The sequence below is a fragment of the Megalops cyprinoides genome, chromosome 11, assembly GCF_013368585.1.
Source record: "Megalops cyprinoides isolate fMegCyp1 chromosome 11, fMegCyp1.pri, whole genome shotgun sequence".
Taxonomy (NCBI): Eukaryota; Metazoa; Chordata; class Actinopteri; order Elopiformes; family Megalopidae; genus Megalops; species Megalops cyprinoides.
In genome coordinates, this window is record NC_050593.1 from 16,220,192 (window position 1) to 16,231,732 (window position 11,541).

An 11,541-nucleotide genomic window follows, 5' to 3' on the forward strand; every position below is an offset into this window, starting at 1 on the left:
ACTGTGCGCTGGGTTGGGTTGTAAATGGTAGCAGACAGGGAACAACTGTTCTGACCATAGATAACATTGTCTGTCTTTGATCACCTCTGGAAAATTTTCCACATGTGTAACATCTTTTCTTTATCTTTCAGATGACAAATAAGCTACAGTGCACATTGCATTCTTAAAAAAGAATCATTGCAATCATTTCTGGTGCAAGCAGTGCCATGTGACATGCAATACAGGCACCTGATGACAAAAACCTCTATGGACTTTCATCAGCTTCTGTTGTGCAGAATATCACAAATCAATATGTAAACAGCACATGCAAAGAGAATCAGCAGCGCATTTTATTTATGCATCTCGTAACATTTACAAATCATTACATTATATTTACAAAAACATGTACATTTTTTGCACTACACTAGATTGATAAAATGAGCCTGCAGAATTATATAACAAATTTTTTAAATAAAATGTAGTGTTTGAGGAAATGAGTCAAACGAGTAGTCATTCTTCAGACTGCACACTGAGCTGCCAAACAGTGCTTAGTTCTTACAGTAATTGAAACATTCAGTTTGAGTGTTAATCCCTCCTTTGTCGAGGGTGAGCACGCAGAACTCAGTCTCTCAAAGTGCTCCGGGTTACTAAAGGGAAAGAAAGAAGTCCTCAGGGTGCTCTCTCTCAGCTCTTTCCCCTAGTCTGGCCTTACCTGAGGTCTCCAAGTTCACAGGGAGTCATGTAGAGCAGCCACAGCCTTCTGCTGTCATCTCCAAAGTGACACTGTGGCTTTCAGCATTGACACACCACCGCAGTGCTTTATTTCCTCTCATAAGCAGTGTCAAACATTAATACTTACACCCCCTTTCCTACTTAAACTAGCTTTTGATCATAAATGTGTGGGTGTTTTGGGATTTTGGGGGTGTCTGCGTGGGGGGGGGGGGGGTTGATGGGGTAGAAACCTGTAGAAATGTCATTTTGAAAACAAGACCGTAGTGATATATGCATGCACACACATTCACTCACACATACATATGATTTTCATTGTTAGCAATGTCATAATATGATACCATTTTACAGTTTTTTAATGTACTGAGTATAAACAGCAAGTCATTCATGTACATTGTGTTATTAGTCAGAGGAGTGACTGATTACAGTTCACTGTCCAGAAGAAGTGCAAACGTTGGACAGTGGAACTCTACCCTAAAGCATTTTGGACCGGAGTTCTTAATGATAGAATGGATTACATATTCGGGATAATGGGTTCCTAGAGATGCTGCACCTCCTAAGACTGCAGCTGTGTACTTTGTTGCTGGAAGTGGTCTATTGCCTTTGAGATAATATATGATTACTCACCAAAGCCTTGATACAATATGGCTCTATACCACCAGCTGAAGAATGTTTTATGATACTATGTAACATTTATATTGCTTTTCTTTTAATGTATGACTTACGTAACACTGAGAAATTACATCTCTCCAATATGTTGTCACTACAACTAACATTTATTGTATTACTGTTCTTTTACCAGCCAAGGATGCCTTTTGTCTGGCAGGTCTCCATGTCACTTTGTCATAAAATTATTATGTTTCACATGACCCATCTGGCATGACAACTTTGCTTTAAGAAAGTGTTTAAAATATTTATTTGATTTTTGCATTGTATAAGACATTTTACAAATAGTAGTATCTGTATAAAAAATGTTAGTTTTTTTGCCAAATGTCTTCAACAGTTCAGGATTCTGTATGTCTATACTGGTTGTTATTACATGACCTAAGTGTCAAAGTCTCATGTGTATTTTAAGTTTTTAGCACAATGCATGCATTTGTGGCAGGCATACAGAAAAGACACACATTAGACTGTTTTTATGACTTTATAGCCTCACTAAATGGTAGGATTTGGACAAGTCTGTTCCAGTTTGTGTGAGTGTTCCAGCATCATCACTACAGATTTATGCAGTTCAGAGAGGATCGACCAGACCAACCACGCAGAGATGTGAGTACGTGTCGAGTTTGTTTTATAGTTCATAAAAAACCTTAACCTTGACTTATCAGTTTTGTTATAAACCACTAAAGCACATACAGCACAATCAAGTCATAGAGCTTTATTTCTTACTATCAGACCTGAAAGGAAAGAGGACTTTGTTCTATGCAAAACGTTTTATTGTTTTGGACTTAATTTTGTGCATCTGCCAGATGAATTGTCAGTCATCGAAGTGAATGTCTGAGAGTGTGGAAACATGGATAAAGCAATGCAGAAGCATGGGTTTACCTGATCACTTGATCTAGGACAGTTTAACAAGTTTTGCCCAATTCACCATGCACTTGCAAGGTGAACTGACAATTCAACTCCTTATCGCTAGATGGCGATACGCAGAGAGAAATTCCAGAGTTTTTTTCTGTTAGACATTATTCATCCAACTCGAAAATGCTTTGATAAGTTTGTTTTGCCCTCCCATAATACTGATTTGGATCTTGATGTAAATGGATGCGTTCCACGAGGTAAAATAATGTAATATGAATCGAATATGAAAACATATGCACATGCATATGAGAGTAACAGCACCTGTATCAAAAATGTAGCTGTAGCTAGCTCTCTACATCTAGTGAGGTCGCACCTTAGCAAGCTAGCTCGTTAGCTACCTAATTGTATAGGTAAACCTGACTCACATTGATGGAGTAGTTGATTGTTTTATACTTCGTTGCTAATTAATGCATTTATTTGTAGGACAACATTAAAATTCCTCTCGGATCCAAACACCTAGATGCCATCTTAAGCATCCCAGCCAAAGTGAAGGATGTACGAACTGCAGTTGTTCTCACACACGGAGCTGGGGGAGACATGAATTTCAGGCATCTGGTGTCCCTCGCAGGTGTTCTCGCTACGACTGGTCTGCTCTGTTTGCGCTTCACGTGTAAAGGTCTAAACCTTGTCTACAGAGTAAAGGCGTATAATGCCGTCGTGGTAAGATATTTATATTGCATACAGTTCACACTTGTGTGCAAATAAAGTTACCAGCAGGTATTATTGTTAACCTAATGTTGTCTTTGCTCTTGACATGTATTGGAAGAATTCTAGTTAACAGTATAACACATTTATAAATGATATGACAAATGACAATTGTTTATCGTTTTGATATGCCTTACATAATATTAAAGCATATTTTTATTTGTAGGAATATTTGCAAAACCTAAAGAAGTTCACCCTAAAGCATATTTTCCTCGGTGGTAAGCAAACACATTTACAACTTGCACGCCAGGTGCAATGCAGTTATTACATGTATGCCTTGCCATTTGTTAGTGGTCTTAGTTGTTGAAAATATGCTGTCTCTATCCATATGAAAAAACGTGATCATAAACAACTGCATGCCAAACTCTGTAGGAAACACAATAACCCTACAGCCTTTATTTATATTTATGTATGTTTATGGTCATACACCACCCCTGGTTGCTTATTTTGTGTATTATTGGTAAGAAAGCCAATTGTATTATTCTGCAGTAGCTTGTTCTGCATGGTGAATGTACATGATATCACAGAAGATAGGATAAAATATAATTTGTAGTACTATGGTAATGCAGTGCCCAGTGCAATTAGTGTCCCACACTACACAGATCATGTAGTGACCGATGGTTTGAGACGGGCTTTGTGAAGGATCACTGCTGTGGGTGTGGTGTTTTATGCATCTCTCTGGTTACTCAGGCCGCTCGATGGGCTCTCGGGCTGCTGCGGCCGTGGTGAAACAGCTGACCGAGAGGGCAGAGGATGCCGTGCAGGGCCTGATCTGTCTGTCCTTTCCGCTGCACCCTCCTGGACAGGCACACGCCTACCACAAGCGCACTGAGGACCTCATGGGGCTGACGCAAACACCTGTGCTGTTTGTCTCGGGCACTGCTGACGACATGTGTCCTAAGGTGAGGACAGTGAGCAGGCCAGGCCTGCAGGAATGGGAAGGGAAACTAGGCCTCACTCTCACCCAATGACAGCAACAAAACCAGGCTCTCGTCATTTGGTACTGAGAAGACATGGGCAATGCTTACATTGCATTTTTGACATTTAAGGAATGTTCTTATTCAGAGTGACTTACAAAGCGCATCTAATAAAGTGGCATGAGAAGTTGTACAAACAGGACACCACTAACCACATATGAAAAAGCGCCAGTGCCAAAGATAGTGCTGAAATCACAAGTGCTTGCCCAGAACATGTATGTTCAACAAATGTATATGAAAGAGGGACTGCACCATTTCAAACACAATGCTAACATGTTCCTTTCCACATACATTTCCACATACTCATATAATTACACATAAGAGGAACAAAAGATCACGCTTCGGTAGGGGGGCTGAGGTGTAGCCTTAAGAGATGGGTCTGTAGTCTGCAATAGAAGATGGCCAGTGTCTCTGCTGTTGGGACCACAACAGGAGCCTTGTTCCACAACACAGGGGCAGAAACGGAGGATGTAACTGGGATGCAGGGTTAAAAGAAGAGAGACAGCCGAGCTTCCTGAAGAAGCTGAGCACAGTAGTCTGGTTGGTGTGTAGGGTCTGACAAGCTAAAAATATTTGTCTTTTTTCTCTGCTTAGGATCTCCTTGAAGATGTAAGAAAGCAGATGAAAGCTCCAACTACTGTTCACTGGGTAGAAGGGGGATGCCATGGGTTAGAAGTGAAAGGAAGGCCTGAAGAAGCCGTCCTGGAGGAAGTGAACTCTTGTGTCACCACCTGGATTTTGGATCACATTTGACACCCTTCACTGTACTGGGCTTGAGGACCGTGGTTACCAGTCTGTTTCTAAATTACAAAGCCAACATAGGATCATCTGTCACTGTGTTTCAACTGCTTGTGCTGGGAAAAGTGAAAAGAAAAAAAAAGCCCTCTTATAATGTAATCATTTAGGAAACACGAATATGGCAGTTTCTACTTAGGAACAAGGCTGTTTAGCTCAGAATGTTAAGTTAACATGCTTTAAAAATATATAATTTACATATAAATGTATTATATAAATGTTTAATAGATAGCCATGGCAGCCATAGTGCAGACTGATAGGTCATTCATACATTTTTAAAATACATTTTCATAGCATTTGAGTCTATTGTGTATTTCGCAGGATGTTCTTTTATTTTGTCTTCATCGCCTGTTGTACATGTCTGTCACTTCTGATTCAGGGAATAAAGTTAATACTTGTCTGTACTCAGTAAATGTGCAAACACCAAACACCAGAGCATAGCTACATCCAACCAAATGCACCTTTTTTAATAAAAAAAAAAATACATTTAGTTGCTTAACTGAGATAGGTTCCAATTCTTCCATGCTATCCATATGCAGTTCTGGGTTGAAGCCCAAGTGTGCAATAGCATGTCTCAGCGGGGAATGGCACGGCAACTTTTGGAGCCCTGCTCTTTATGACAACACCTCAGTCGGTGATAAATATGAGTAAAATATAATAGGCTAACGTTTCGCGCTGGGAGGGCAAACAAATATTGTAAGTGACAAAAACAGCGTATTCTTGACTGTACCTTTAAAGGAAATTGTGACGTATGTCCGTGTTTAATCGCTGCTTCCGGCTATCGATTGTGTCTGGAAAACATGGACCCCGAACCGTGGAATAGAATAAACATTTCCCCACCTGGTGCAATTTCTTCAATCCGTATTCCGTTTAATAACTCTTCAGGTAAGTGACGTGCAGACCTATATAACTGAGACATTTAGCGTTTTATACACACTGGCTAGTGTCTAACTGGCTGCCTAAACAGTGTTGACTCTGCTTGTGTTGTGTTGCCCACGTGGGTATGTCAGTACGTTCACATGGCAGCTACGCTAAGATAGCAAGCTGCCCAGTATGCTGGGCTGTCAGTACACAAGCAAGCTTGGTATCCCGACACAGTAATACAGTTGTGTATAAATACACCACATTTAGCGACGTAAACAAACGTTATGTAATACATTAGCTAGAGTTATGTTGGATAGGGAGCTAGTATATGATGTAGTTAGGCTTTTGATATTTTATGTGGGTCGTCGTGATAACTACATAAAGCCAACGTTAGCTCTTGTGAAATATAGTTTCTGTTAAATGATCCATGCACTGGACAATATCCCTCTACTATGCTCACGTCTCCGTGAGGATTGGCATACTTGGGACAAGGAAAATTTAAAATCAAGAAGTTGGGGACATAAAACGGGCATCAGAATGCAAAATGTAACAATGGCTGACAACTGTGTGGACAACCCAGTAGGAAAAGTGTTCATGTTGAATATTGAATTGTAATACAGAGACGTGGCCATCTTAAAACAATTTTTGTAATACCTTTTCTCATAATTGCGCTTCGGGATGCTATGGTGTATCGGAGTAGAGCAACCTTATCGTACGTCTGGGGCGCTCCTGGCCCTCCTTTTTGAATGTCCTTATAATTTGGTGTTTTATGGTTGTTTAATGTTGTTTAATGCTGTTTTTACCTATAGACAAGAACATAACATGCCTCCTGAAAGAGTCCGACAAAGTCTTGAAGTTACTGCACAGTAAAACCCTACAGACGGAGATCCGCGTTCTGTACGCGATACTATATGTTTTAAATAACAGCCTCAGGCAACACGCACCTTTCCGGGCCATCAAACAGGTGAGGAGAGTCTGTTGAGCTTTGTTAACTATTTGCAATATATTTGAAGGGTGTCTCAGCGTAAACTCAGTAACAGATATTGGTCTTTGTTTATTTAACTTTAGCTCTATTTTGCTCGAGTTGCGGTTTCCACTCTATTGATTTTACACTACTGTACTCTATTTACGTGCTTACCTGTGTAAATAAATACATAAAAGCAGACAACCAAAATCCAGACACCTCCAGTTACATAATGTAAGTCTGAAGGCTAGAATAGTGGATTGTTGTTTGTATTGCATTTTTTTTTTTCCAGGTTGAGCAATGCATAAACCGGCTGAAGGAAATGAAGTTGGATGTTGCCTTAAAGGACCTCAAGGAGATGTGTCCCAAAAAGGCACAAAGGTACTTTAGCATTGCAGTCATCTAATGTCTTTTCTTGCTTGTCATGGTCATGACAAGTTGTTACCTGTGCCTCAAAAGGAATTACACACATTTGTAGTGCACTGCAGATGAACAGTTACATGCTTAACATAGCTTTAACTGATATTTGTGTTTGAATCTCTGTAGTTAAATAACAAGGCCTATAACCAGGACAGTGCTGTTGTACTCTTGAGCAAGATACATTATCCTGATTCAGCAAATGCGTATCTGTATAAAGTGACCTGCTATGCAGGTTTACCGTAGACAAAGTTTGTCTGTTAAGCAAATAACTACATATAATGTTATGTTTATAATTGAATTGATCCTCACTCATGTTCCTGTTTGTACAGGGTGCTGGGAAAGCAGACAGGCCACTGTGAGGTCCCCAGCCAGCCCATGTTGGAATGGCTGTGTCTCAAAGTGCTGGGGGCCTGTAAGCTGATGCTGTGTCTGACACAGCGCTGTTCTCAGGCCTTCCTGTATCCTTCTGGCAGGGCCTGCTGCTCGATCATCAGTTTGGACAAAGAGAAATGTCAGACTTATATTGGCCCGTCTATGAAATCTGAGTGGTAAAACTTTTAATGCTACTAGTTAGAAGCTATTTTTCATATGAACAAGGTACACTTAGAGTTTATTAGAAATTAATTGTGTGGGAAGTATGGAAGATAAATGTCTTGTGCATCATATACAAAACTTTAGGTACTTATAGAATGTATTTGTACCAACACCATTGTGATGGCATGTTCAGTATGAGCAGCTTTAAATGTGTACAGATGTCTGTCAATGCAAATGTTAGAATGGAAGGCCTTGACTCCACCCTACAGTCTGACAGGACAGCATCTTCACTGGGGAGAGTTTGTTGTATTGAATGTTGTGCTGACCAGCATGCTCAGTCGCCTATGGTGAGTGGTGCGCCACCTGCAGCCCAAAAATTTACCCATTCTTAATTTCCTCACTCGCTCGCTGCATCATTTGTACAAGTGATACAAGGTTAGTACAGATGTGCTATAGAGAAAATACCCTGGTCTTTCTTTTCTCAAATTTTACTCATTGTCAAGAAATATTTTGCCAGCAGATGCGGTGGTATGTACAATTTTAACTGAGTTGTATCTTTACGGTTCTGCTGTAATGATGTCTTCAACCATTTTGAATTGACTTGTCTGTGCAGGGTCTTTTCCAAGGGTATACTGAGGAACCTGGTCCCTTTGTACGAGAAGATGCTGCCATTCCTGCAGGAGGTGTCACAGACACAGCCAATGCCCTTCCTGACAGACTTTGCCCTCCCCACTGACCTGCCAGCGTTCCTAGGGCCAACATACACGGACCTGGGGGAAAAGGAGCCGCACTGGGTCAGAGCCTCAGCCAAAGTCAAGGGAATGTTCAGGCCCACACTGCTGAGCAGGTTGTTCAGAGAGGCGGCAGGGAGGAGAGGGGCGAGTAGGAAGCACACGCAGATGGAGACGTTAGGCAAGAAGACCGAAAAGGTAGACCTGGGGAGTGCAGTTCTGCAGAGGCACCCAGGAGTTATGGGTAAGACTGCTCTTTCGTCCTCTATCTTCGCTCTGTTTCCGTTCTGTTCCAATTATACCTAGTTCTTTTGATCAGTTTCCAAATGCTGGGGCTCCAAAAGTCCATGACCTGCAATCCATAAGAGAGTGAATAGTGTCTGTCATCCCCCATTAATGTAATTTAGCCAAAACATCTTTTCAAGTATGGGATTACTTTTTATATATTTCAGTGTTACTATATATACTGCACATACACTAACAGGTGTTGTGTTTAGTTTGTTAAGTGAATAACTGTGGAAGGTGTGTTGGCTTCCACCTGTGTCTCCTGTAAAGTGTATATTCTAGTACATTCTCAGTCTCGTTCCTCTGCCAATACCGGTCTCAGCTGTACCGCATTGCATTCGCAACACCTCTCTCAGGAGTAGGAGACATGTGCTATGTGGAAAAGCATGGATGTTATTCTGTAGCTGGTCCAAGGCAAAAGTACCAGATTGAGGAAGTCCTAAAATGTACACCGAACCCCACCCACGGCCCTATTTAACAATGGAATCCGTTTATCTGTTTTGGTGCATAGAAAAGATCGACCCTTAATTTTTCCATAATCCTGAGATATCACTTGTTTTCTCTTGTCCATAGATCATTTCTGTGGATTGGATATGAAGGCCATGCTTAAAAGACCATATGGAAACACTAGTCAGGTTTGTATTAGTCCTCCAACTAATTACCAAAGGCACTTGGCATGTAAAATATTTTGAGAAAAAAAAGCTACGCCCTTTACTGGAATGTCAAGAAGGCAGATGAAAAATGCTGCCTTCTTGAGTTTTTAGACCAGTGGGAGAAATGCATTTAAAAAATTCTACATTGTATACTACCTAAAGATTCAATGAAGAGCAAAGAAGGTGAAAACGTCATGAAAACAAATAATAATAGGCACCCCACTGCCAATGAGAATGGATTCATCCAAAAATAATGAACAACAAACTATGGCTTTACTTTTAAATTTAGCTAAGGACATGAACTAGGCAGCTTTGTAGTTCAGACACCACCAGAAATTTTCACTGTGCCATATAAGTACTAATAACAGAATAATGAGTCATATTATTTTGGTTTTATTTAACAAATGATTGTATAAAACACCAATCACATAAAACATATTTTGTTTCATGTTTGAAGAATTTAGCTGAGTATACTTCACAGTTATGTAAGATATTTTTTAAAAAATAAACTTCCATTTCATCCTTCTTTGTCTAAAACTCTGTTTTTAAGAATCAGCCATTGTCCTGAACACTTGTGCAACAAATTCATGTGCACTATGGAATACGCTATATATATATACACTTTGTTTTTCTGTCTCCCAATACAGGTTGTTTGTGGAGTATCTTCAGTGCCAGAAATGCCCAAAAGGAGGTCTTCCTCAAAGGAAGTGGCCGTGATTGGTGAGAAGAATAGATTCTTGAAGCAGGTGGAAGCAGTGTCCTCCTTCAGTGACATGGCGGCGCATCTGACACAGATGATCGGCTGGTGCAAAGGCAGGAGACTGCGCAGGGAGAGTGGGCGTCTGCGGCTTCTCCACCTCAAGTGCCAAAGGATAAAGTGCCTGGAATCACAAGGGTTCAGGTACAACTACTGGATTACACCTTTAACCCCTGCACAAAATAGGAGGAAGTAAATGATTAAGATTAGTAAGGAGTAATTGGAATTTTTTTGGAATTTTTCTGTTTGTGTGTGACATTTTATTTATTGCACATTATAGCTAATTTGTTCATATTGCATTGTTTTTGCAGCAAATAAATAAATCCCATTATGACTTGTAAAATATGTAATTAATTGTTGTGAAAAAGGTCAACTTGTAATCACAAGTTTTATTCCTTTTGAGGGGACTTAGTTTATTTAAATATGTTTTTCTTTACTTTTTTCTTTACTTTTTTTTTTTATCTGCACTTCTTTCCAGGGTCAGCAAGAAGCTGAAGGCCTTGAGAAAGGAGATCTCTGGAGCCCTTTTCCTCAACGGAGGTTGCAGGACCAGACGATGCTCGTCTCTTTATGCCGCCTGGAGGAACGCGTATCGCAGGACACCGTTCAGTAAAAGCCGGAGACGGACCTGTAGACGTGCCAGAAAGGGCAGGAATAACCAGACCCTGACAGTGGAGAAGGAGGGCTCCCCTGAGAGGGTGACAGGGGGACAGGATAGTGTAACCAGCAAGAATACTGAGAGGAATGGCAGAAGTCACACCCTGAATCTCACTATGACAAATGGGGATGACATTGACGATATTTTCGCCTCCATCGGGTTCTGATCTCCGCAGCCTCAAGTGCTTACATGAAGCCTTTCTGACATGAGACAGTGCAATAAAAGGCGTGTGAGAAAATATCAATGATTGTTTTTAGTTTTTTACGGAGCATTCCTGAATGCAGAAAAATGAATTTGTGATGAAACAGGCTACTCTTACATTAATCTCCACGCACTTTTCCTGATGTTTGCTGAAACCTTTTCTTGGACTGACTGTGAAGCACATCAATCAGTACCTATGATGAAAAGTGATCCGTTTTGGTCAGTTGGAGTTGCTTGCACTTAGGATGAACAGGGGACACTCTTGAACGCGCCAAGTGTCTCCACTTCCACTACAAACAATTGCAAGCTATTCCATTCATTTCAGAAAAATACTTCTAGTATCAGTATTAAATTTGCCTTGTACTAAAATGCACAAATGTTCTTTTGCTCTGTTGACAGAAAATTTGTAATCTTAAAAAAAAAAAAAATCTCTGTAGTCCATTTTATTGCTCTTAAAATAGTTTCTGTAGTCCATTTCTAAAGTGTCTTGAGGCTCTCTTCATTGGTACGCGATTTGGTACCTGGAAGTAGTCTTGTTGCCCTTTGCTGTACTTTTTCTGTGTCTTTTGTATATTTTGTGGTGCCCAGATGCCAAAGGTACAGTATGCTGACAAAGGCATGGTAGCGTGTTAATGTAACTGCCATCAATTTGTAATCAATGGTCCATCACTGCATACTACCATCAGTGTAAATTGATATATTTTATTTTGCTGT

At 40.4% G+C, this 11,541-nt stretch overlaps 2 protein-coding genes across 2 annotated transcripts; both read left to right on the forward strand.

The window, feature by feature from the left end:
* The first annotated feature begins 2,399 nt into the window (after positions 1-2,399).
* Positions 2,400-4,911, forward strand: tex30 (testis expressed 30). The gene is made up of 5 exons (XM_036541355.1): positions 2,400-2,480; positions 2,707-2,943; positions 3,155-3,206; positions 3,679-3,890; positions 4,560-4,911. The coding sequence occupies exons 1-5, from the start codon at positions 2,463-2,465 to the stop codon at positions 4,716-4,718; spliced, it is 678 nt and encodes a 225-aa protein (XP_036397248.1). The 5' UTR covers positions 2,400-2,462; the 3' UTR covers positions 4,719-4,911.
* Positions 4,912-5,543: 632 nt separating this feature from the next.
* nepro (nucleolus and neural progenitor protein) lies at positions 5,544-11,112 on the forward strand. The gene is made up of 9 exons (XM_036541012.1): positions 5,544-5,645; positions 6,434-6,588; positions 6,881-6,969; positions 7,338-7,466; positions 7,812-7,889; positions 8,156-8,517; positions 9,132-9,193; positions 9,859-10,112; positions 10,447-11,112. Exons 1-9 carry the CDS (start codon positions 5,561-5,563, stop codon positions 10,790-10,792), a joined length of 1,560 nt encoding a protein of 519 aa, XP_036396905.1. The 5' UTR covers positions 5,544-5,560; the 3' UTR covers positions 10,793-11,112.
* The last annotated feature ends 429 nt before the right edge of the window (positions 11,113-11,541 follow it).

Bases quoted from the DNA above. Each gene is read 5' to 3' on its own strand.
- nepro (XM_036541012.1), top strand. From the start codon at position 5,561: ATGGACCCCGAACCGTGGAATAGAATAAACATTTCCCCACCTGGTGCA. The intron at 7,467-7,811 runs GTATCCTTCTGG...TCCACCCTACAG, and splicing joins CGCTGTTCTCAGGCCTTCCT to TCTGACAGGACAGCATCTTC. The intron at 10,113-10,446 runs GTACAACTACTG...ACTTCTTTCCAG, and splicing joins CTGGAATCACAAGGGTTCAG to GGTCAGCAAGAAGCTGAAGG.
- tex30 (XM_036541355.1), top strand. The intron at 2,944-3,154 runs GTAAGATATTTA...TTTTATTTGTAG, and splicing joins AGGCGTATAATGCCGTCGTG to GAATATTTGCAAAACCTAAA. The intron at 3,207-3,678 runs GTAAGCAAACAC...CTGGTTACTCAG, and splicing joins AAAGCATATTTTCCTCGGTG to GCCGCTCGATGGGCTCTCGG.